This window comes from Rhinolophus hipposideros (assembly GCF_964194185.1).
Source record: "Rhinolophus hipposideros genome assembly, chromosome: 9".
Taxonomy (NCBI): Eukaryota; Metazoa; Chordata; class Mammalia; order Chiroptera; family Rhinolophidae; genus Rhinolophus; species Rhinolophus hipposideros.
In genome coordinates, this window is record NC_138055.1 from 50,000,300 (window position 1) to 50,026,764 (window position 26,465).

The 26,465-nt window shown below is 40.8% G+C and overlaps 2 protein-coding genes across 7 annotated transcripts in view; one reads left to right on the forward strand and one right to left on the reverse strand.

Annotated features, from left to right (window-relative positions):
- The window catches only part of SENP1 (SUMO specific peptidase 1), a gene marked incomplete at its 5' end in the record, with an annotated part of 47,439 nt that extends 45,787 nt beyond the window's left edge, over positions 1 to 1,652 (reverse strand). Inside the window, one exon of one of the 4 annotated variants that reach the window (XM_081060346.1) lies at positions 1,563 to 1,652. Coding sequence is in view for 1 of the 4 variants with exons in the window: in XM_081060349.1 (XP_080916475.1) it covers positions 938 to 989 (52 nt within the window). The other 3 variants (XM_081060347.1, XM_081060348.1, XM_081060349.1) reach the window with 3 other exon arrangements.
- PFKM (phosphofructokinase, muscle) overlaps positions 894 to 26,465 on the forward strand; it is a 45,644-nt gene continuing 20,072 nt past the window's right edge. The window contains exons 1-5 of one of the 3 annotated variants that reach the window (XM_081060345.1): positions 894 to 955; positions 1,545 to 1,672; positions 2,878 to 2,968; positions 3,605 to 3,727; positions 23,246 to 23,338. In XM_081060345.1, coding sequence (XP_080916471.1) covers positions 2,887 to 2,968; positions 3,605 to 3,727; positions 23,246 to 23,338 — 298 coding nt within the window. In that variant the 5' untranslated portion in view covers positions 894 to 955; positions 1,545 to 1,672; positions 2,878 to 2,886. Of the gene's footprint in view, positions 956 to 1,544; positions 1,673 to 2,877; positions 2,969 to 3,604; positions 3,728 to 19,862; positions 20,171 to 23,245; positions 23,339 to 26,465 lie in introns of those variants that run through there. The other 2 variants (XM_081060344.1, XM_081060343.1) reach the window with 2 other exon arrangements.

The window sequence follows — 26,465 nt, forward strand, 5'->3', positions numbered from 1 at the left end:
TTTTCACATGTATTCTCTCCCAATTAGACTCCTAACACCTGAAACACTAAGTATTCAACTTCTTGCATACACAATCATTTCCTGTACACCAACTACATGCAGGGTACTGGAGATAAAAAGAATAAGAACTGGTCCCTGCTGCCGAGAAGCTCACTGTCTACAGGAGGAAATCAGATCCATAAATGGATATTTACAGCAAGACAATAAACCTGGTGCAATTTGGTAGGTGTGGGAGTCAGGTAATAAAGAAAAGGAAAGACTTCCAAAGCAGTAGTTAAGAATTACATCACCTTGGCCTGAAGTAGCAGAACCTGTTTTTTAATCGACTTGCTCCCTCTAGATTTAACTCATCAGACAGGGGATATGAAGACCATCTTTGCAATGGGGATAATTAATCGGGATAAGGTAAAAATGAATGAGGCTTCTGAAGATAAAAACAAGGGAGGCTTCCAAAATGGAACTGGATCAGAGGGGGGGGGGAAGGGAATCTCTTAATAGGAAGAAAGTTAAGGGATCGTGCTTCAAGAGATGCCTACGGTTTCACTGTAACTGTAATTTCAAATTTAGTGTAATGTATCTTTTAGGAGGCATCCTTCACAGCGATTATCTTTATAAAGATTTAGGAGATGATGCGACCTAGTCCATCCAGAATATCCAATTAGAACATGGGCCCGAAGTCACATCGTTGGGAGCTTCATATAAATTCTGTAAGAATCACCACCACCCCAAATATAATAAGTGTACCAAACGTGAAGTGAAACGACTTTTAACAAGGCTGCCTTGAAAGTGATAAAGGAGCAAGTTATTGCCAATAAGATAGTGCAAATACTGCAGAGGCACCGATAAACAGAAATCACCAGGCTCAAGAGGAACTGGGCATCTATCCAGGGAGACCACGTTAGGACACACCAAGACAGAGACGGTTCGCGGGAATTACCCGGAGGCGATGCGCCAGGTAAGCAAACTGTGGCGGGTAAGGGGACTTTCATAACCTGGGCAGGAGGGTCCAGACGCTTCTTTCCGGTGGTGGCACTAGCGATATCGCATCTCAGGGAGGTGCCACCGAGTAAAAGAGTTGGAGAAATGTTTACGAGAGACGCAGAAGTAGCCGAGAAATATCACTCGGGTCTCAAGGAAAGCGGGCGGTGAGGCAGGTGTCACAGAAAGCAGAGCCTCCCGAGGAAGACAGCTTTGCCTGGAGCCGACCCTGCTCTGCCGGGAAAGCCCCGGAATCCCAACTGGCCTATTCCCCACGAGGAGGGCTGGGCGCTGAGATGGGGGCTGGCGTAACGGCAGGGAGACGGGCTCTCCACCACCCAAAAGACAGAGGCCTGAAGGACCGGCCTCGAGAAGCCTAACCAACGGCCGCCGGCCAGTTCGCCGCCCGCGGACAGCAGTGGGGAGGGGAGGTGGTCCCAGGGGGCGGGGCAGAGGAAAAAGCGCCGTCCCCACGGCCGTCCCCGCTTCCGCCCAGCCCTGGCTGCCCGGTCCGGAGCAGCACTGCCTCCGGGCCCGGGCTCCCTCCATCCTCACCCCTCCCCCAGCTTCCCGCCGCCACTCACCGAACCGGAACCGGCTGCTATACGAAGGGGTTTCCGGTCGAGCGCGGAACGCAAAACCCGGGAACCGCCGCGAACCGGAACCGCCTCCACAACACCGGAAGAGCCGCTCGGTGACTGCGGAGGAGGGGGGTGGGGCGGGAGGTCAAAGAGCAGAGATGACCCGCAAAACGCCTGCGCAGTGTCGTGAGGCCCAAGAAGCCAAGGGAGAGTCTAAGGCCGTAGTCATAATTTTCCAGTTCCCGTGTCAGTTTGAGCTTTTTCTTGTTCTCGGAGGACTGTTAGTGTGCCTTTCGTCCTTCGCTTTTCTCTGCTCCCTCGGTCCCCTAACCCGCCGATTTCTGGTTCCGCTTGGCGATTTTTGCTTACGCTCTGGTTTTCATGGCAGCTTTCTCTGTGGCCCTTCATCTGTGGGAACCTGTGACCACCTCGACAGATGTAGAGCTGAGAGCTAAATCGAGCTCAGGCTATTTCATGTTTTATTGAGAATCACAGAACGTTAGTGCTTGGAGAAATTATGGGAGATATTTTCGTCGAACAGTTTCAGAGAAGTGAAGTCATTTCCCAAAGTTATAAAGCGCATGGCAGGTCTGGGATTAGGAAACAAGTTTCTTAATTTGCAGTCTTGTACTCTTTGCACCGCATCCTGCTTCATTAGTCATTCGGGAAAAGAAAGGGGGGGCGCAGCAGCTTTGGATGGGCATAGGTCAGACTATAACGTGTCCAACCTTCCACAACTCTGCAGGAGTTTGAAACGTGGGCATAGATGTGAGGAAAGCTGTCCGCCAGAGATCTACTTTTCTGAGTAAAAATCGGAAAAGACCCAGGAGTCTGCCCTCTGAAGAACTAAATGGCCCTGGTGTTGTTCCTGGGACCAAATTGATTAACCTGTAATCTGCGCTATACTTTTTAAGAGAAAATAATGGAAAGAAATATGTTCATTCAGACTTTTTAACAAGCCCCTCAACTTGGTGGGCCTCCGCACCTAGGCCCTGTCTAGAAGTCTTGGAGAAATTCTTCTGAGGGGCTCTAAACCCAGGTGACAGCCACAGTCTGAGTTCAGACTTGAAGAATGGAGGCCCCCAGCCTTTAAGCTACTCTTGCAGCTGGGAAAATGAGATGCTTGCTGAGTTCAGGGGATCCTGACCTGTCAAATGTATAAAAGTAGATTATTTGTATCACTTCATATGCTGATGTTTAGACTGTCAGGTCCTAAGTAAGGCCTATTAGTATTGAGCATACCTGGTCCATGTCACTTTTGTCCATCTTAATCATTTCACAAATCTGTTCATTTAAATTAAACTCTGTCTATTTCTAGGAGACAGCTATGCGTAAAGAGGAATTACATCTGAAATTTTTCATGTGTGTGATTCAATCTCGCCAGGTAGTCAGAACTCCTCAGAGACCAGGTACCGTTATCTCTTGATCATACTCCAGTGACAGAATGGGTTCTCTTACATGGAGTCTCAGTACAGGCTGTGAGACTTACTAGTGTAAATTCAGGCTTTAGGCATCAACTGACATTGTTTATTCCATCCTCACTATGATAAAATATTTGTTACTGAGTCATATTTTTCCCTGGTACAAGTATCAGGAGAGATTATGGCCTGATATGTGGGAATAAGCCCTAGGCAGATAACGAGGACTTGGGAATTGAGGGAGAACAAGATTTATAGCACATGAGCTGATAGGTAATTTCTCTGTTCTTTGTGAATCATTTCAACCTTTTCTGTGGGAGTCTTTGTTGCCATTATAATTGATACTCCAAAACTTATAAAATAGAGTCCCAAAGAAAACTGGTTTTCTCTTCTACCCCAGTCTCAAAGAATCTAGTTACGAGTTCTGCTTTTCCCCATTTGTATCAAAGGAGTAGAACCTTTTTAAGGTAACATAATTGTTGAGAAGTCATCACTTCTCTAATTTTCTACTGGATTTATGGAAAGAAGGCCCTGGACAGGCAAGAGTCATAGAGAAAATGAAAGAGAACAAGCACTGCCTTTCCTGAATCCCACCTTGAGGATGACCTAAAGATAATTGCTTCTCAGATGGGGAAGCTTCAACCTCCAGCATGCTCATACGAAAGCCACCACCTGAGACAGATGCCGTGAAGAGTCTAGATACTTTGGATGATCCAGACACCATGGAAAGCACACCTATTTTGGGAAATGGTGAGGCATGTGGTTAAATGAGTGCGAGGAATGTGGAAAGGAGTATTGGAACGTTTATGCATAGCATTATAATTTAGGATAGACCTACCAAATTTGAAATATGAGTTAAAACGCAAAGGAGAATGTGTGTGTGTGTGTGTGTGTGTGTGTGAGAGAGAAAGAGAGAGAGAGAGAGAGAGAGAGAGAGAGAGAGAGAGAGAGAGAGAGAGAGAGGGAGGGAGAATAGATTATCTGGGAAACGGTAGAAAGAGGGACAGTTCTCTCTGAAGAACAGCTTGGTTTACTCAATAGTAAGTCAGTTGGTGCCCTCATAACTGTAAGCTCCTAATCTGGTTTATCGTATTATCAGCAACCTTGATATGTAAAAATATGACACTTAAAAATTGATTAAATTTAAGAGTTATGTTGCAAAGTGATTCCAAATATTGTAAAAAAATATTCACCTTAGGAATTCCTTTAATAACAAATGTCTCGTATATTTGAAGTAGTGTTCAACTCGTAAGTAATTTATATGAAACTTCAGAAACACATCTCTGTGTTTCTTCTCAACTTAAATACATCTATATTGGAGTCAGTTCACTACAAACATTTATCGAGTTCCCACTGTGTGTCTCAGTAATATATGAGAAATGATAGAGAATATATATATGTCATAACCTTGTCATTGTCCCAATTTTTTACATTTTGGAAATGTCTTAGAGATTATTTAGTCCAACTCCTTATATTGTCAGAAGGAATTTAGGTCTAAAAGGTTTTCCTCAAGAAGTTAACAATTCATTGGAGTGATCACTCACAGCACGTAAGAAATATATAGCAGTATTTATTTAATAATTTTTTTTGAGCACTTAATAGTTGAAGTCATTGTACTAGGCCCAGTAGGAGATGAGAAAATGAACTAGATACTCCCTATCCCCCAGGAGCTGAGTATAAAGAAAGGACATAGTTTGAAACAATGTGTAAGTTAAGAGTTCAATAACTTTGGTTCAAAATGTTGAATTTCAAAAGAGGATGCCATAGAGATATAGGAAAAGGAGGGGCCAGCCGATTGCTTAGGCAGAGTTTAACTGAGCTCTAGCGTGTATGCAGGGCACCATGGTCCAATCCAGTCCTAAGCATTGAAATGGCATAAAATATAACTTAATTCAGCCTCATCAGCATATCAAGAGTTAACCAGACTCACACAAAAAATGGTTTATATACAAGAATACCAATCTACTAAGTTATTGGAGCAATATGCATTCTGACAATTAAATTCGCGAACTCGTCCTATAAAAAGGTGCTACGTATCTCATTGCTATCACTATGGTCACCTTTGAAGTCCTCCCCCTGGGAAGATATGCACCGTTGCCAGTGCCTAGTCCACCCTACAGAGCAATTTTGGAATTCGTTTTCTGGAATGGCCATCAGAGCTGTCGTATTACCCTTGGTGTCCTGAATGTCATCAAACTATCTTCCTTTCAATATTTCTTTTCTCTTCGGGTAAAGGAAGAAGTCATTGGGAACTAGATCAGGTAAGTAGGGAGGGTGTTCAAATACAGTTATTTGTTTACTTGTTAAAAACTTCCTTACAGACAGTGCTGTGTGAGCTGGTGTATTGTCGTGATGGGAGAGCCATTGGCGAATTGTTGGTGAAAAGTTCAGGTCGTCTAACTTTTTCACGCAGTCTTTTCAGCACTTCTAAATAGTAAACTTGGTTAACTGTGTGTCCAGTTGGTACAAATTCATAATGAGTAATCCCTCTGATACCAAAAAAAGTTAGCAACATCGGTGCAACAAGTTCGCGAACTTAATTGTCAGACCTTTACATTGTCCGATCTATATATGGCAACTGTGTGTCTGGTCTGTATTCCTTTAATCAGATGTGCTTCGCTCATGCATAAAAAGCCACGAGGTACAAGAAATAAGCCCAGCTGGTAGCCTTATCCTACTGTTTCTTGAATATGTATAGATTAGTTCTTATTTGCCTTCATCTTCCATGCTTTTCCCATTATCATTTTGCTTTATACCTAACACTCATCTCAGACCCCCTTTGCTCTGATGATTCATTTGGACTTCTGTGGTTTGAACTCAGCATTATCCCCTGGACAAAATTCTGATGTTCAATTTCAGCCTATAAGTATTGAAGCCTCTGGTAAGAGCTGCATTTAACCCTTCCAGCTTTCCTACTAGACACGGAAAATCAAACATCTTCCCAATTAGCCCCACTGGGATCTCCATTCCTCCTTTTCTGCCTTCTCCTTGCCTGCTTCCCTATATCATCTCCTCCTTTCCTTCCATCTTCCCTCCCTCCTTTTTTTTGCTCCTTCCTAGAAAATGTGCACATACTGTGTCAGACACTGTAAACAAAATAGGTGCATTACCTACCCTCATGAAATTTATAGCCTTGTGGGAATAAGATAGTAATCACATGGTTAGATAATTCGAATGGTGCTAGTACAATGAAAGAAAATAATACCTACCATGTAATCAGAGTATAAAACGGGGCCTAATCTGGCCTGAGAAGTCAGAAAAACCCTCTCTCAGGAAGACCTGAGAGATTAGTATGCATTAGCCAGGCAAAGGGGGAAGAGCTTTCTGGGGAAAGGGGCAGTAGGCTATGAAATGAGAAGGGGTTTGGCTCATTGGAGGAGTAGAAAAGGCCAGTACAACTTGAGTGAGAGGAAGAGTAGCTGGAGAGTGAACTAGAAAGATGGTATAAGAGCCAAATCATACTATGCATTCTAAGTCTTACCATTCTCGAGCTATGTCACTGAAGAGTGACAGGATGATATTTGTGTTTTTAAAAGGTCATTTTGGCTCCTGGTTTGAGGACGGATTGGAACGGTCAAGAGTGGTTACCTGCTCTGGTAGGGTGGATAATGCCACTGCTTTGCTCCATTCCTTGCATGTAGGCAATGCATTTCTATAGGGCATGAATGAAGAAGTCATGCCACAAATAGCATGCTTGGCAGAGGTGAGGCCAGAGCTACTGATGCCCAAAACACCCCAAACCCCTGGCCTAATGTCCCTTTGCTGCTGCTGCCAGCCTGGAAAACTCAGAGGGACTCCCTCCAGGATGTTCTGCTCCTTGCTCTGACTGAAGATGCCAAGCTCTAGTCCTCAAGAAAATGAATACATTTTGCTTTAGTCTCACACCTGGCAGGGAAGCAGCTACCGCTTCTGTTTTCTCCAACTCCCTGCCAGTCAACAGTATAGACGGTACTTTGCCTGTTCTGTAATAAGGAAGGGTGTGTGTGTGTGTGTGTGTGTGTGTGTGTGTGTGTGTGTGTTTCTGGCCTATGGAGGATCAATCCCCAACATAAGGAAGACATGTGGTCCTGCATTGGGGCACAGCAAGAGAGTGAGTCACCTAGGCCCCTAACCTTTGTAAAGAAAGGTTAGCATTCCCAGATAGCCATGACTGGGGACAGCTACCTCCAGGAAAAAGGCTCAGGGTCAGCTTTGTCAGCCATGCTCTGGTCCAGCAGATCCAACTGTTATCTAAAGCCTCCTTGTGCAAAAGTCTCTCCTATTCACTAACGGGCAACTGGCCTTGGTTGGTAACCTGTGACTCCTGAGACGACTTCTTATTGGGCTATCAATGGGGGAGCGTGCCAAGATAGTAAGTAGTGTCACATCCACGTGCCTCCAGTGCCACAGTTTCTCCCCAGAAGCATGAGACCTTACTATCATATTCTGTACTTCATCTAGACTGTCAGTCACCAGCGTTTTCCATGCCCCCACCACTCTCTGTTCCTTTAACAGTACACTCACATCTAGGAGGTTTATGCAGACCAGGATGCAGTTACCCTAATATTGTGAGTGCAACAGATATGTAGAGATGATTGCTCTCCACAGCCCAGATTCCTTCCAAACAGGTATACTTGCTTTCTGCATCAGAGACCAGAAACTCCATATATAGACACTGTGTTCTAAGAACCGGCACTCTTGCTGAAGGAAAATCAGTGGGAGTTCTGTCTCTATCAAGACTGCCTTAATCCCAATGTTGAGCTTCTGATCCCAATCTTCCAGGACCAGCTCCAGAGAATTTGGGTTTTCATGAAGCTAAAATTCTCAGGGCCCTTATAATGTCAGTTGAATTGGGAAGATTATTGAGTGGGAAAATAGCTTTACAGATGCTGTACTTCTCAGCCAATATGCAGGGATACCAGTAGACCTGTGGAACACTTTTTCACCTTCCACTGATTAATAGAGATGATCTTAAATATCCTCTTTGCTAGGCGGTCCTCTGTTGAACTACCTCTCAGTTAACCCAGGAAGTGCATCTAGGAGCCTAGAGGTATATTCCTTGGCCCATATACTTACTAAATAGCTAAGTCTTTCACATCATGCTTGAGGTGATAGCAGATCTGAGACAGAAGACTCACAGGATCATTTATATAATGAGTAGAAGACTCGCAGGATTGTCTTATATAATGATTATTTGTCTTCTCTGCTCTGATATCCCCAAAAGTTTACTTCCTCAAGGAAAGAAAAAATGTGTCTGGTCCAAGCTTGAGGATACATACCTCAGCTGAAGAGTTCATTTACCTCTGCCCTAATCAAAACTTGAAAGTATTGCCTTCAACCTGCAGTAGGGATCTAGCTTTCTCAAGAAGTTGATCCTAATTGGTGGAAATGACTTCTTAGGAGCCATCCAGGCCTTTGAGATATGCAGATTTATTCTTCATGATAGTGTTCCAGGACTTCCACAACTTAGAACAGGAATTCTCAAACTTTATCATGTATCAGAATCACCTGGAGGGTCTGTTAAATCACATTGCTGTGCCCCACCCCCAGAGTTTCTGATTTCAGGAGGTCCCAGGTAGGGCCCAAGAATTTGCATTTCTAACAAGTATCCAGGTTATGCTGAATCTACTGGACTGGAACTGAGAACCATTGTCTTAAGCCAGTGCTGTATGTCAGAAACTTTAATATTAGTGGTTGGTGAAGGCTGTTCTGTCTCCAGGGGTCATCCTATCCCAGCTAGAGCAAAAGATAACTCTCCAGTGCAGGCAATGGTTTCATGCCTATGCTCAGGGTCTGTCCTCATGGAGCTTCTATTCTAATGGAGGAAGACAGATAATAGTATATTAGTTAGGTAATGACTAGATGAGATCCAGGGTTTGTATAGAAATGAGAAGACCAGATGTATATTTGTTTCAATCCAGAGAGAGGCCCATACTTAATTGCTCCATGTTTCACAGCATCAACCCACCATGTCATAATTACCCATTTACAATTCTGATTCTAGCCCAGAGGAAATCTTAGTGATCCTCTTGTATGACACTCCTAATTAGTTCCTGCCTCAGAACCTTTGCAATTGCTATTCTCCCTATCTGAAAGCTGTCCCCCAAAATGGCATCATGGTTTTCACTCTCATTTGTTCAGACCTCTTAGAATGTCATCTCAGCTAGGTTTTTCCGGTCCAGCTTACTTCATATAGTACCCTTGTCGCTCTGCTTCTTTGCCCTGCTTTATTTTTCTTCAAAGCACTCATCACTACTAATTTGTTTATTGCTTGCTTTCCTCACTAAAATGTAAGCTCCATGAGGACAGACAGGGTTTTTATTTTTCCAGTCCTGGATCCCCTGGAGTCTCGAATAGTGCCTAACATGTGATAGGTGTTCAGTATCTGTTGACTGAATACATGAAACCTGTAGTGTGCTATTTCCTGTTCTCCTGGGTTAGAGTCACACCGGGATGACTGCCATGCCTACTTCTCATTTCTAAATGTTCTGGTACACCAAAACTATTATCCTCAACATTGCCTTCACCTTGTCATCACAGTGGTCTAAATATAGATCTGTACCCATCCATAGTCATGATACCATCTTGGTGGCATGAAGGGATTCATCCGTATGGCATACAACATCCCCTTTATTGCCCTCCATCTATGCCAGCCTTTGATAATCATTGTCAGAGAGATCGTCTGTCCTCATGAACTACTCAACTTCCTGGTAGTAATGTCTAGTTTTATCCTGGTTTGGAAATACTGTCCAAAGCTCTTTACATCTCCAGTTCCCTATCCACTACTTACAGGGTTAATGGTCAGAGCATATGAACCAGGTCTACCTAAGAATACCTAAGCTGGTTACTCAAGTGCTCTTCCTCTCTAGCTGCTGCAGTATTCTTTTCAAACATATACTTTTCTCTTCCAGAATGCCTTCTTTCATAATATTACAATTTTTGTCCCTACTGTTTGCCTGGATTTCATGCCAGTACCCTGATAGCTGAGTGATACCTAGACAGTTCTGGGAAGCCTAAGAGGACCTTTTAAATGCCTTCCTATATATTGAGAGGATCAATATAAAGAATATGCCTTTCATTGCTGGGTACCGGGGTATGACACATGAGGTTAAATGTCATTTGACTCTCCTCTGTGCACATTAGCTTTACCTGCCATGCTGAAAACAGGAAGACCACCAGCAGCTACATAGTACAAGACGAAGAAAAGATGGACTTTAATCACATGGTCTTCTGGGTCCAACTGACCTTCTTCTTGTGGGTTCAGTCTTTTTTTTTACCATTCACTCTCTGTCAAGTTCCCTAACCCTGAATTCTAGCTACCAACCTCAACAACTGAAGAAAGTTGATTACATTTGGGACAAAATTCTAGATTTCTTCAGTGCCCTAGCTAATTCCTATACTTGAGCCATTAGAATGGACCTAAGTTCTCTTGAGAGGTCTATCAGACGGCCCCTTCTTTTCCAGTGCAAACCCAGAACCTTTCAGTTTTCTTCTCTGGAGGAAGGATTCAGGGTATCCCATTTCTGGCCCCATTAAACTATACCAGCAATAAAAATAATCTTGGAATGAGTACAAATTCAGCTACTGGCTTAGTTTGATTGCCTCTGGAATTCGTCGGCACCATCTCTTGTTTGACTCTAACTGCTTTGTTCTTGTGATTCCTGGTCCTCTAGCACTGCTAAGCTGTGAACCCTACTACTAACACTTTCCTTAGGTACCCTAGCTTGTATGGCAATGTTTAGACCCCTTCCTCAGCCCATTCTTCCTTAGTTACAATGCTGTGTTTACCTGGAGGCTTCATGTACCAACAGCCTACCTTAAGGGATGCTTCTCAGCCTCCCCCATTGGAGAGATGAGGATTGGACATATATTTTTTAGAATTGCCTAGATATTAAACATTCTCTTATCATCAGTTTACCATCAAATTATTCATCCAAATTTTGATTCATAAGTCAATCATAGTTGGCTTAAGGTACCCCTTTCCAAGTTATTAAGGTTCCTGGGAAACTATATATGAAATTTAAAAGTTGTTTGATAAACAGAAAATTAGGAAAAAGTGAAATGTATCGTTTGTAGTTTAGGAACAAAATTAAAGAAAATTCAGTTTTAAGGATCTATGACTGTTTCCTCATATCATCCATTTCTCTAAGGCTGGAATATTTATGTCTTACCAGTATCTTTCTCTTAAATAGTACTGAATAAACAGTACCAAATTCATACTATCCAGGTCCAATTTTTTTACTCCATTTACCCTCAACAAACATATTCATGCTACAAGAATTTGATACATTACAATTGTTCATTGATTTGTTGATTTCTTCAATTATATCCCAGGTCCAATGAAATGTAAGCTTCCTATGAACATTTGATAGTCCCTGTAGATTATAAATTCCATGAGAACTTATTATTCCTTAGTACCTAGCACAATAGCTGGCACATAATGAGTCTGCAGTAAATATTTGTTAAATGTATGAATGAATTAATAGTGAACAGAGGTTTGTTAAGATTATCATCAGGAAGATATTTTCAGCTGTTTCTTAAGGTGACAATTTCTTCCATTAACTACTCTTTATTTTGTGTTGGTTTTTACTACTTTACCTCTCAGAAAGTAACATCTTCAAGGTGGGGAATTACACTAATATAACCATAGGCAAGGCCTAAGTACTTCTGAGAATTTTCTTTTTTTCTGGAACTCCCAACCCTAACTGACCTGCAGGTTACCTAGGTGCCTTTTTGAGATGATATATCCTTGATTTGTGCTCAGTTTTCCAAGAACTCTTGGGGATCATTGATCCTGGACAGAAAAAGGGATCTAAAGGATCAAGTGTCTTGAGGATAAGGCTATGAGTAACTAACTGACATTTCCTTGCCTTTACCTAATTAAGGTAGACTCATTAATGCAGTAATTTATTAAGAACACTTTCAATGAAGACATAGGAGTTGGTAGTGGATAGAGGAGGGAAGGGATGGATTGCCTCTCCAATTTCAGCTTTCCGTTTCATTGTTGGAGTTACAAATCCCAGAATGTGTGGGGAGCTTTTCTAGCTTTCACTTTCCCCAAATTTTTAAACATCTTTATTGAGATAAAATTTACGATTTATATCATAAAATTCACCCATTTATTATGTATAATTTGGACGTACGATTTCCAAGGAGCTTGGAAGTCACCACTTCACCCTAACAAGCAAAAGTAAAAAGACAGAAAAATTGGCAACTCTTCCTGGATCCATAAGAGAGGGGAGTGGAGAGGGCAAACTGCTGACCCCAAAATTGGAGAGACAGACAGGCAAATACAGTTTATCACAGCTTACTGGAGCACGGACTCACCAGCAGAAACCTCCTCAGGAGCCAATGATGGGATAGGAAAACCTGAACTGTAATTGATAATTGCTGAAGGCTCAGTGCTGACAACTCTGGGAGTTAAAAACCACAAGGGGGTCCAAGTCAAGGGGAGGTCTCCACAATATTTTGAGGTTTCTTTTTAGGGCCTCGACCAAATTCTCACAGTAAACATCAGAGAAAAATCTCCTGAGGTTTCTGACTGCAGGAGGAGAAAAGAGGCCATTTTGAAATATGCCAGAGCATTCTATCCTTAACAAAGGCTGTCCTCAGGAAACTACGTAGTTAACCAGAGCCTACCTTGCTGGGGTATTATCAGTTAGTCTCTGACCTGAGGAAGAAAAATACCTATTCCAGCCCCCTTTCGCCATTCTGTCTCACCTAAAGGGGGAATTAAAAATCTGAGAAACGCTTGTGAAGTTCACAGTCCAGAGGCATAGGCTCACTAAAAAACTGAGACACAATCATAGGACTATAGAATGTTTCACTTCCCCCAACACCTTACCACCGCATTACTAAAGGTCTGTTTACAGTACTTTGTTTTACGTGGTACATCATGTCTGGCCATCAAGAAAAAAATTACAAGGCATATATAAAAAGGCCAAAAAAAAAATAAAATTGAGAGACAGAGCAATCATCAGAACCAGACATTGCAGGGATGTTGGAATTATCTGATAGGGAATTTAAAACACCTATGATTAATGTGCTAAGGGCTCTAATGGGTAAAATAGACAGCGTGCAAGAACAGATGAGCAATGTAAGCAGAGAAATGGACATCCTAGGAAAGAACCAGAAAGAAATGCTGGAGATAAAAAATTCTGCAACAGGAATGAAGACTGCCTCTGATGGGCTTACTAGTAGACTGGACATGGTTGAGGAAAGAATCTCTGAGCTAGAGGATACATCGATACAATCATCAAAACCCAAGAAGCAAAGAGAACAAAGACTGGGGGGGCGGGGGGAGAACATTATTCAAGGACTGTGGAACAATGGCAAAAAATGTAAAATACACGTAATGGGAACACCAGGAGAAGAAAGAAAAGAATAGAAAAAAAATAATGAGAGAGAATTTTCCCCAAATTGATGCCAGACAGCAAACCACAAATCCAGGATTCTCAGAGAACACCAACACGATAAATGTGCAAAAAACCAAAGCAAAATAAAACAACAACAACAAAACCCTACACCTAGTCATATTATTTTCAAATTACAGGAAATCAAAGATAAAGAAAAATGATGAAAGAAGACAAAGGAAAAAATTCTTACCTACAGAGGACAAAAGATAAGAATTATATCTGACTTCTCAGAAACCGTGCAAGGAAGAAGAGAGTTGAGTGAAATATTTAAGGTATTGAGAGAGTAAAAAACCCCTAGAATTCTGTATCCTGCAAAATTACCCTTCAAAAGTGAAGGAGAAATAAAGATTTCCTCAAACACAAATTGAGGATACTTGTTGCCAATAGACCTGCCTTGCACAAAATTTTAATAGAAGTTCTTTAGAGAGAAGGAAAATGGAAACTTGGATCTACATAAAGAAAAGAAGAGCATCAAAAATGGAATAAGTAAAGATAAAATAAAAACTTTTATTTTTTTTATTCTTAATTGGTATAACAGATAACAGTTTGTTCAAAATAATAATATGTTTGATTAGGTATACTCAGGTATATGTTATATGCATATGCTTATGTATGTTTATATGTAACTGAAATGAAAGACACTAATGATACAAAGGACAGGAGGAAGGAATTGGGATTATTTTGTTATTATAAGGTACTAACACTACCTGTGAAACAGTATGATATTGTTTGAAAGTGAATTTGGGTTAGATATAAACATTTATTTCAAATTCTAGGGAAACCACTAAAAAAAGTAAATAAGTATTACTTATATGAAAGGAGAGAATATGGAATCATAAAATGTTCAGTTAAAACCACAAACGGCAGAAAAAAGAGTGGAAGGCAAAAATAGGAACAAAGAACAAGGGCACCAAATAGAAAACAATAATGAATATGGTATATATTAATCCAACTATTTCAATAATCACTTTGAATGTCAGTGGTCTAAGTGCACCAATTAAAAGACAGATTGTCAGAGTGAATGAAAAAACATGACCAACTATATATTGTCTATAAGAAACCAACTTAAATATAAAGACACATCTAGATGAACAATAAATGGATGGAGAAAAACGTACCATGTTAACACTAATAAAAAGAAACCAGGAGTAGTTATGTTAATTTTATACAGAGCAGACTTCAAAGTAAGGAAAGTTATCAGGGATAAAGAAGGGGATTACATAATGATAAAGAGGTTGATTCTCCAAGAAGACATAGCAGTTCTTAATGTGTATTCACTTAACAACACAGCATCAACTTACATGAGACAAAAAGTGATAGAGCTACAAGGATAAATAGATGGATTCACTATCAAAGTGGGAAATTTCAATATCCCTCTCTCAGAAATAGATCATCCAGCAGACAGAAAATAGTAAGAACATAGTTGAACTCAACAATATCACCAATCAACTGAATATAATTGACATAAACAATTCATCCAACAATAGCAGAATATTTTTCTCAATACACATTTTACATGGACTATTCACCAAGATAGACCATGTTCTGGGCTGTAAAACACAGCTTAACAAATTCAAAAGAACAGAAATTATACAACGCCCACTTTCAGGCCACAATGGAACTAAACTAAAAATCACTAACAGAAAGATAACTGGAAAATCCCCAAATATGTGGAGATTTAGCACACACTTAAATAACACGTGTCAGAGAAGAAATCTCAAGAAAATTTTTTAAATATTTTGAGTTAAATGAAAACGAAAACTTATCAAAATTTGTAGCAGAAGCAGTACTTAGAGGGAAATTTATAGCATTGAATGCATATATTAGAAAAGAAGAAAGATCTCAAATCAGTAATCTAAGTTTCCACCTTAGGAAACAAGAAAAACAAGAGCAAATTAAGTCCAATGTAAGCAGAAGAAAATAAATAAGTATTAGAGCAGGAATCAATAAAGTTAAAAACAGGAAATTAGTAAAGAAAATCAATGAATCCAAAAATGGTTCTTGAAAAAGATTAATAAACTTTATAAGACTTTAGCCAGGTTAACAAAGAAAAAAAAGGACACAATTGGTAATATTAGAAATGAAAAGAGGTGACATCATTACAGATCCCATGGGAATTAATAGGATAATAAAGGAATACTATGAACTCTACAAAATGGATCAATTTCTTGAAAAATACTATCTGCCAAAATTCACACAAGAAATAGACCATATGAATAGGCCTATGCTTATTAAAGAAGTTGAATCAATAATTAGTACCTTTCAAAAAAAAGAAAGCACCAGGGCTGGGTAGTTGCACTGGTGAATTTTGCCAAACATTTAAGGAAGAAATTTTACCAATTCTATACAATGTGTTTCAGAAGATAGAAGCAGATGAAATACTTCTTAACTCATTCTATGAGGCCAGCATTACCATAATACCAAATCCAGACAAAAACATTACAAGAAAACTACAAATCAATATCTCCTATGAACACAGATGCAACAATTTTTAACAAAATATTAGTAAATTAAATCCAAAGGCTTATAAAAAGAATTATACACCATGACCAAGGGGATTTATTCAGGTATGCAAGGCTGGTTCAACATTCAAAAGTCAATTAATATAATCCATCATATAAACAGATCAAAATAGCAAAATCATATGATCATATCAATAGATGAAGAAAAAGCATTTAACAAAATCCATTACCCACTCATGATAAAAATTCTCAATAAACTAGGAATATAAGGGAACTGTCTCAACTTGATAAAGACCAGCTAACGTCATCCTTAGGAGTGAGAAACTTGACGCTTTCCCACTAAAATCAGGTACAAAGCAAGGATGTTCCCTCTCACCACTCCTTTTTATCATTTTACTGAACGTCCTTGTTAATTCAATAAGGCAAGAAAAAGAAGTAAAAAGTATACAGATTGAGAAGGAAGACATAAAACCATTTTTGTTCACAGATGGAATGATCATCTATGTAGAAAATCTGAAAGAATTTACAAAAAACTCCTCGAACTAAGCTATTATAGTAAGGTTGTATGGTAGGTTGACATGCGAAGTCAATTTCCTATACATCAACAGTGAACAAGTGGAATTTGAAATTAAAAACACAGTACCATTTACATTAGCAACCCAAAAGTGAAATACTTAGTGATAAATCTAATAACATATATACATGATCTTTATGAGGAAAAGTAAAAAACTGATGAATGGAATAAAAGAACTAAATAAATGGAGAGGTATTCCATGTTCATAGATAAATGACTCAATATTGTCCAGATGTCAGTTCTTCCCAATTTGATCTATAGATTCAATGCAATCCCAATCAAACTCCCAGCAAGTTATTTTATGGATATAAGTAAGCTGATTCTAAAGTTTATATGGAAATACAAAAGACCCAGAATAGCCAACATGATATTGAAGGAGAATAAAGTTGGAGGCCCGCCACTACCTGATTTTACGAATACCATAAAGCTTTAGTAATCAAGACAAGTGGTATTGGTGAAAAAATAGACAAATGGATCAGTGGAACATAATAGAGAGCCCAGAAATATAGTCAACTGATCTTTGGCAAAGAAGCCAACGCAATAAAATGGAGCAAAGATAGTCTCTCCAACGAATGGTGATGAAACAACTAGACATCCATGTGCAAAAAAAAAAAAAAAAAAAAAAAATCTAGATACAGACCTCACTCACTTCACAAAAACTAACTCAAAATGAATCATAGACTTAAATGTAAAATACAAAACTATACAACTCCTAGAAGATAACATAGGAGAAAACTAGATGACCCTGGGTATGGTAATGCCTTTTTAGATACACCACCAAAGTCATGATCCATGAAAGAAATAATTGATAAGCTTGACTTCATTAAAATTAAAGTATACAATTCAGTAGTTTTTAAGCACATTCACAGATTTATGTAATCACTCCAAGTTTAGGACATTTTCATCACCCCTTCCCCCCACCACACACACACAAAATCCTATACTCTTTGGCAGTCACTCCTCATTTCACTGCAGCCCTGAGCAACTGGGGATCTACTTTCTGTCTCTATAGATTTGCCTATTCTGGACATTTCCTATAAATGAAATCATATGCTATGTGGTCTTTTGTGACTGGCTTCTTCCACTTAGCATAATGTTTCCAAAGTTCATCCATGTTGCAGCATGTTTCATTCTTTTCATTGCCAAGTAACATTCTATTGTATGGATATGGCACATTTTATTCATCCATTCATCAGTTGACGGACATTTGGACTGTTTCCACTTTTTGCCTATTATGAATAAAGCTGCTGTGAAGATTTGTGTGCACATTTATGTGTGTACATGTTTGCATTTTCCTTGGGTATATACCTAGGAATGGAGTTGCTAGGTCATATGGTAACTGTTTAATTTTGAGAAATTGCCAACCTGTTTTTCATATTGGCTAATATACAAGGGTTCCCATTTGTCCACATTGTCTCCAACATTTACTTTTATTTATTTTTTTGATAATAGGTATCCTCATGCTGTAAAAAGGAATCTCATTGTGGCTTTGATTTGCATTTCCCTAATGTTGAGAACCTTTTCATGTGTTTATTGGTTATTTGTGTATCTTCTTTAGAGAAATGTCTATTCAAAACCTTGTCCATTTTTTGTTTTAATATCACAATTTCATTAGGTATTTTAATATCACAATTTTATTTGCTATTTCATCGAACAGAATGTATTTTAAGATTAATATGCTTTATTTGGCAGAGCAGGTTTAGGCTTACAGAAATTTGAACAGATTGTACAGAGTGTTTCCATATATCATCTCTCTTCTCTGCTCATTTTCCCGTTATTAACATTGTGTTGTACAGTTGTACAGTTCTATAAGTAATCACTATTATAGCATCATACAGAATAGTTTCACTACCCTAAAAATCCCTCATGGAGTATTTATCTCTACTCCAACCTCTTGGCAACAACCGATCTTTTTACTATCTCTACAGTTTGCCTTTTCCAGGATGTCATGTAGTTGGAATCATACAGTATATAGCCTTTTCAGACTGGCTTCTTTCACTAAGCAATATGTATTTAAGTTGCCTCATTATCTTTTTTTGGCTTGATGGGTCATGTCATGGCAGGGATTTTGCCTCCTGGCACTCTCATTCCTACCTAGATTTTCTGTATTTTCTCTCTTTATTGCTGAATAATAAATATTTCATCATATGGATACATCACAGTTTCTCCATTCCTCTTTTGAAGGACATTTTAGTTGCTTCCAGTTTGGGGCAATTATGAATAAAGCTGCTACAAACATTCATGTGCAGGTTATTAAGTGAATATAGTTTTCAACTCATGTGGGTAAATACTTAGGAGTGTAATTACTGGATCATGTGGTAAGACTATATTTAGCTTTATAAGAAACCGCCAAACTGTCTTTTAAAATGACTGTACCATTTTGCATTCCCACCAAGGATCCTCCTCCACATTCTTGTCACCATTTGGCGTTATCAGGTTTTTTGTTTGTTTGTTAGCCATTCTAATAGGTTGTACCAGTATCTCACTGTTCTAATTTGAAGTTCCCTAATGACAGGATGTTGAGCATCATTTCATATGCTTATTTGTACAGTTTCTTTGGTGAGGTATCAGTTCAGATCTTTTGCTCATTTTTAAATTGGGTTATTATATCTTTATTACTGAGTTGCAAGAGTTATTTATATATTCCAGATATTGATCCTTATCAGATGTACGATTTGCAATTTTTTTCTCTCATCCTGTGGGTTGTCTTTTCAATTTTTTGATAGTAGCATTTGCAGCACGAAAGTTAATTTTGTGTAGTCAAATGGTTTTAGCTCCTAGTTATTTGCATTCCTATTGTTCGTGGCCAGAGTGTGCAGGGGCAGAAACAAAAAGTAAGTAAGAGGAAGGGCAGTAGAAGCAGCAAGAAGAGAGGTGACTGTGGAGAGGCACTGAAGCAAAGACATGCGTGGAGCAGAGGAAGGAGTAAAGAGGCTCTGAGTAAAGGGTGCACCTCTCGCTCCGGGAGTCCTTGCCCCACGTCCCACGGAGGATCCCGTGTGCTTTGTAGCCCAGCAGACAAGCTGGCTTCACCACCAGGATCCTGCACCCACTCGTATAGCAGGCGTGAGAGGGGGTTATTCCCGCGTGGGTCTTGCCTCTTGGTACTCCCATTGCCAGCCAGTTTTTCTATATTTTCTCGGAAAAGTAACATACATGGAAAAGTAGTTTTTGAGGACCCTCCACGGTAAATACCAGTGTTTAATGTTCCTCAAGGGCAGAGACTCTGTTTCATTTATCTTTTCATCTCTTAGCACCTAAAACCTCGCACACAGCCTTCCAAAGCGTGTTTGTTCAAAGAGTCATAGAGATGAGACAATGGCTAGGGCCTGAGGGAGAGGTTATCATCCTACAGTTGCTGAGGATGCTTGAGTAGAAGGCGCCTCAGGCATTCCCGGCTAGGAGAGGTATCTCTGCTGGCAACGCGGGAAGCAACTAACTGATTTCTGATTCCCACTGTATACAGGAGCTGAAGGCTCCGGAGGTTGACTTCGGGCCCAAGAGCCCTCTAGAGAGTGAAGAAACTAAGCCGAAAACAAATCTGAGCTGCGTTCTTGGGGGGAGGAGGAAGAGGAGGAGAAAGGCGAGCAGGGGGAGGCGGAGCCTCCTGACCAGAGCCAGCCAGTGGGGGTTGGGAAGCCTCTCCGTTTTCCCCTCCCTGTTGCCTCCACCTGGCTCCTCCCTGTGCTCGCTAGCTCCCCTGCCCCCTTCCCCAAGGACAGTGTGCAAGGAAGCAGCGGTCGAGAAGAGCTAAAACAGAAAGGCAAGAGGGGTCCTTGGATGACGAGCGAGGGGGAAAGCCGAGAGCGAGGGGGGAATGGACGTGCAGGGAGGAGGCGGTGGGGAGAACTGCAAGGAGCAGCAGGGAAAAGAAGAGGTGTTGTGGCATCAGAAGCAGGAGCCAATAGGGGGGATGGGTAGAGCAGTCGTGAAGAACCCTCGCCCCTTGGTTCCTGTCCCTCGGCTTGCAGCACAGCCCCATTCCCTGGGAATCGGGTGGGTGTGTGGTGCTAGGACCTCGTTGCCCTTGGCCGCCCGACTTCTACCCTGCTACTCATCCTATTCAAATCAGTGCACGTACGATGCTGTCTCTATTTCTCCCTCACGCGTGCTTCTCTACACACGTGATTTTATGTTTATGTTTTAATATCTTTATTTCTACGTGCGTGTCACTGTGGATCTCTAAAGGGTGCTTATCTATGAATCTGTGTGCATTTCTGTGTCCTGTGCCTCAAAAACTGTCTTAGAGATGCAGGAGAAGAAAATGAGCTGTGTTTTGTAATCAGCACTCCCCTTGTTACGATGACTTCTCTCCTTCACTGAAGTCTCCAGGAGTGGAAGATCCCTGTGTGGATTTCTATCAATGATGAGCTCCCAGAGTAAATGAGAAGGAAAAAAACTCGGGAAAAGAGATCAGCATACTCATATTTTCTTTTCTTTCCAAATTTTTGCCTTCCTGTTTGCAGTAGCCACAGAGTCTTTCCTTTCTTGAGAACAGTAGAAATCTGGACATAAACGTTAGTTCAAGAGAGTGTCTCTCTTCATGTGGGTTTATATTTCTTTCACTATTTGGCACTATATGCTGTCTTAGGTTCTATTTGTATCTGTATGTGTTAGAAGTGCAGAGAATACAGAGCTGTATCAACATTTACATTTTTTTATATATTTATGTGCATTTTTGTGTTGTTGATCAGTTCACTAATGCTTTCCCCAAGTATTTATTGAACTCGTGTTATGTGCATGGACTTCGCTAGGCTTTGATAGGCTGTGGGAGAGTTTTAAAAATGAACGTGATCCCTTCCTAGAGGAATTTGCAGTCTAGTTAGGGAAAATGACTTTTGCAATCATCTAGTCCATAGTTCTGCAAACTTTCTGTAAAAGGCCAGATAGTAAATATTTTAGGCTTTGTAGTCTATTGGTTTCTGTTGCAACAATGTACTCTGCTGTTGTAGCACAAAAGCAGTCATAGGTAATACATGAAAAAATGGGAGTGGTATGGACACAGAAATTTGAATTTCATATAATTTTCACATGCTATGGAACATTTTTTTCAACTATTTAAAAATATAAAATCCGTTCATAGTTAGCTGCTATACAAAAATGGCAGGAGGGCTGGATTTGTCCCATGGGCTGTAATTTGTTAACCCCTGGTCTAACATTTTAAATATATAACAAGCAATTAAAATACTACATAAAGTAGTCGTTAAGTGAATGATCCAGTTCACTACATGCATGATCCTGTTCCAGACAATATGTGATTAGAGGAGGCCCCAAAAGAAGCCCTCCTTGACCTGTGGTAATCAGTGAAGGCTTAATAGGTTTAATAGGGGTGCGACTAAGACTAGTCTTAAATGATGGAGTTGGGTATTGATCTGTGGAAAAGGCCCACAGATCAATAAGGAACTGGATAGCCTTCTGGAAAAGGAATGCAGTGCGCCCAGACATGAAAGTGAGGAGGAGTAAAGTAATGTTCAGGTGATGATGGAACAGAATTCATGGGAGCAAAAATTGAAGCTCTAGGAAAAGGCTAGATCATGGAAGCTTTGAATGGCAACCCAAGAAGTTTGGATTTTGTCTGTCAGTACTGATTATATGAAGTTATGTCTGTGATGGGTGTTTGTGTACGTATGTGTTCATGAGTGTCTCATTGCATGCATTTTATTGGCATATGTGTGGATCTATGTGTTTCTGCGCTGATTTCCCCAGATTCCCAGCAGAAACATGAGCTATGCTAGGTCATCAGCCCCTGTTCCAGTGAGTGAATCCTCTTTCCACTGAGGCCTCGGGTCTATGACCTTCCCATGGAGGTTTATTTTGTGTCTATAATAGAGTGGAAAAGGGAAACACAAGGAGAGGGAGACCAGCCATTGTGGTAGGCAATTCAGGTGGAAAGGCAGTGAGGATAGAAAAGAGGGGAACAGAAAAGGGATGATAATAAGAAGGGAGAATAATAGGATTTGGTAGCTTTTGATTCTGAGAGTAAGGAGGAGCTAAATTTAAAAATAACAGATTTTAGCCTGGGTAACTGGGAGTGTGATGATTCTATTGGCATTTTGTGGATCCAAAAACATGCCTTGTGTGTTCCTTTGAGAGCGATAAGCCCTAAAGACAAAACTATGAAGGTATTCACATGTCCTGTGTACATACCTGTGTATCTGTGACGGTGATTTTGTGTTACTCTTCTCATTGGATCGTATGTAGTGTGAGGGGCAAGGCTTGAAAACAAAGGCTCAAGAGATGCTCAAGAGCAATGGAAAAAGCCATAGAAAATTCCCTACCCATTCTTGAGCCTGACACCATTCATTTGCCCAAGCTCTAATGTGCCTTTATAACCTCAAACTCCAGTTCCAATTTAGCCCAATTCTGTAACACCCAACCCTAATCTTAACCATAACCCAACCTACCCTCGCTTTTCTGTTTCTGCTTTGCTGGTTCTCATTTGATTCCTATCCTCTGCAACAGTCCTTACACCCCTTCATTAAAAGGGAGGAATCCTTGAGCTAACTTAACTTTCCTCCTTCCTTTCTCATTTCTGTTCAGTCAACCGCCCTTCTCTTTGACCTTTGCTTATTATCCAAATAGGCTCCAATTGGGGTGGGAAGGATTAGCCAGGACTTTTGCAGTCTTGGGCGTTATTACTGTGACATTTTAGCTTGTCACTCTGTGGGGGTGGGGCTCTCCTCTGGAAGAAGTCCAAGCTCTCAGGCTACACAGCCCAGACTTAGTATAGTGGGAGAGCCTGACTGAGGTGGCTCTATCCAGCCTCGCGGAGCCATTGCCAGAGCTCGGAGCTCCTTGATCCAGCTGTGTCTTAACTGATCGTTCTCTTGAATTCTAGAGTGGATCATGACCCATGAAGAGCACCATGCAGCCAGAACCCTGGGGGTCGGCAAAGCCATCGCCGTGTTAACCTCTGGTGGAGATGCCCAAGGTAAGGAGGAGGGCCCTGCTTGGTTAGAGACAAAAAAACATGTTTGACAGGCCCCCTTGCATTTCTTGACTCCCCTTAGCCTGTGGAACAGAACTATCCTCCTTAATAGCCTCCTGCAATAGATTCATACTGGAATCCTGGGCTTTCCTAAAACAATCTCTGTCAGGTCTAAGTCCTTAACTGCTTTTGGATTTTTATTTGCTCTACTTTTATTTACCCAAATCTTCAGAAAACTTCTTTCGAAGTTTCTCTGAAGATGTAGGATGATTTGGGTCCTTTGGTACCTAAAAGACTGGTGTTTCCTCAGACAATATTGGAAAGAAAGAGACTAAAGATATAAAATTGTTGAGAAGGCAGGAGGTGGATTCCCTTCAAGTTCATTGGAAATGACGGGGAAAGGGGAGACCCAGAGTTGGTATTTGGTGGGCTCTAGCTAGATATGCAGTACCAACTCTGATATCTGCAGAGTTCCTGCACTGACCAGGGCCAGGCACCTACTCCTATAGCTCACATTCTTCTACCAGGCACAGTTCTGCTTCATTCTCTGTTTCCTCTGGCCTTTCTTCCCCTCCCATCTCTTTAGCCCTTGAACACACAGAACAGCGGTAGTTATTCAGTTTAGATCTGTGGTGGGGTGGGCAAGTGGGCGGAAAGCCAGAGAAAACCCATTTCTGGGTTGAGGCTAAGAAACCCAGGCCTCAGAAAAATCAGGTATATGGGAAAATGAAGCAGGAGATAGGGAAGGTGTGCCTCATTGTACTTTTTTGCTCCTTTGATAATCTTGTATATTCTCATTTATACTACGTTGAAGAGAGGCAAAATCTCTTTCAAAGGGATACCAGGACATAGAGAATGTGGTGAGAAAAAGAAAGATTTCAGCTAGTCTCCCCTTCCCTCTGCACAGCTCTCTTTAGGCTTTCCTAGACTTTGTGTTTTGTACCCACTTTGTATGGAGCCCTGTCTCATATGTTGTGAAGAAGTTGATTTCCTTTGGGAAATTATAGTTTAATGAGACAAGCTAGCATACATTACTAGAATTCTTAGGGAGGACACAGAGATAACAATAACCAAGTGTGCCTTAACCAAAATGGAATCCACTTATATAATGAAATGATAGGCCTTGGTTGGATTAACTAGGGAAAACTTCACAGAGAAGGTAAGTTTCAGAAAACTGAACACTTCATTCAACTAAAGTGCTTATAACAGTGCCTGGTACATAGTAAGTACTCCATAAATGTATTGCTAATTAAATAAAGGTGAATTATTGAACATCTGCTGTGAGCCAAGCAGGTTGGTAGTAGGTACTAAGGATGGATACATTAATGAAAAAGTCACACATTGTCTTTGCTCTTATTATCCTTCTCATGAGTATATTCGTAAAGCTAGACGTTAAGTCTATTTTAGTCTCTTTCCTTCCAATGTTGCCTGGGGAAACACCAGTCTTTTGTATATTTCATTATAATTGTGACATATATTATGACTAGAAGAATGCTAGAATGAGGAAGCAGGGCACAGATGTCTGAGTTTAAGACTAGTGGCCAGATTAGGAATGCAGCCCCTAGCTGAGGCTGTAGAGAGTGTTGACCTGGCTTCTGTCGCTTCTCTCTTGCCTCCTGGAGAGAATCCCATGCCAATACTGGGTTTTTCAACATAAACTCTGAGTGTTGATCCTAAAACCTTGGTAGGAAGGCCTATAGAATTGGATTGTCAGATTGGGGGAAGCAAGAACCTGCTAAATAATCCAAGTGAGCCACACAGAGTTATGAAATTATTAAAAGGAAGAGCTCTTTGGGACGGGCAAGAGGTGAAACACAAAGGACAAAAGAAAAGAGCAGCAGGGCTCTTCCAGATTCTGATCCTGAACAAAGAGACCCTCTGATTGTAGAGACAACCATCACCTGCTAAGGGGAAGGTCATATTCCATGGAGGAGGGGCATATTGATAAACTGGTTTTTGGGGGGCCCAGCTGGGACAAGGCCTTTGGCATTCTGTGACAGACACAGTGTACCCAGGGAGATATCCCATTGCGAGTCCACATAACATCACAGACACATGCCAGTAGGCACTCAGAGTGGTAGAGGGTGAAATTCTAGGGAGGCAGGGAAGCAAAGTAGAAAACTCAAGGTAGAGCTAAGAGGTCCCACGTGAAGGAGCAGTTCAAATCAGAAGCAACCTGTCCAGAGATAAGTTTAGTGGTCCCTAGTTCTCCCAGAGAGAGAGCACAGAAATATGTTTTCCCTAGAGACGATGGGCCATGTGGGAAAGTAAGATCCATGGTGGCCATAGCTCTGTCATTCCCTGATCTTAGCAAAGCTAATAACCTCTTAAAGTAGAAGAGTGGTCAGGAGTGAGACATCCTAAGCTCAGAAGCTAGGCTGGTTAGATACCAAATCCTAATTTTCATTCAAGGCTCCAGGCTCCCCAAACCATGCCACATTTGGCCTTATGAAATCCACATATTCTGCCGGAAAGGACCTCAAGTCATTTGCTACAGTCCATCCCAAATGCATATTCATGCTATTTTTACAGGTTTACAGGAACAGGGATTCTATTATCTCTGGATTGTTGTTCTAGGATTTATAATTTTTAATTACATATCTATCAGAAAGTGTAATTCATATCTAATAATCATGTATTTATTCCTCATGTTGGAATTAAATAATTTTTTTCTTATCAAAGTTCAGTTAAGGTAGAAACTTTTTAGCATCTGCTTTCAAAAAGATAGTGACCAAGTCATTTATTACTTGTTTCCATCTCCTCTCACAGAGCACCATCACCCATAGTTCTCCCCAAAGCCTCTTTCCAACAGGCTATATGTAATTAGAGACTCCAAAGTACATGCTTCTGATGTTCTCCAGAACCCAGAATACCCCCTGGATGATGCCTGTAATCTTATCCTTCGTCTTGCTTCTAATAAGTCACACAGCTGCTCATAGACGGTTATTTAGGGCAACGTGGAACAGCCAAGGGGAGCCTGGCCAAGACTGGCCTGGGGCCAGAATAGGCCAATGAGGTTGGATAGGAGAGTCCAAAGAATGAGTGGGACTTCCTAGTATACGTTCTCTATACATCCCCATCTGATTTCTAGGGAAGTAGGGGTTTGAGACGTCCAGGAGCATAAAGCGAG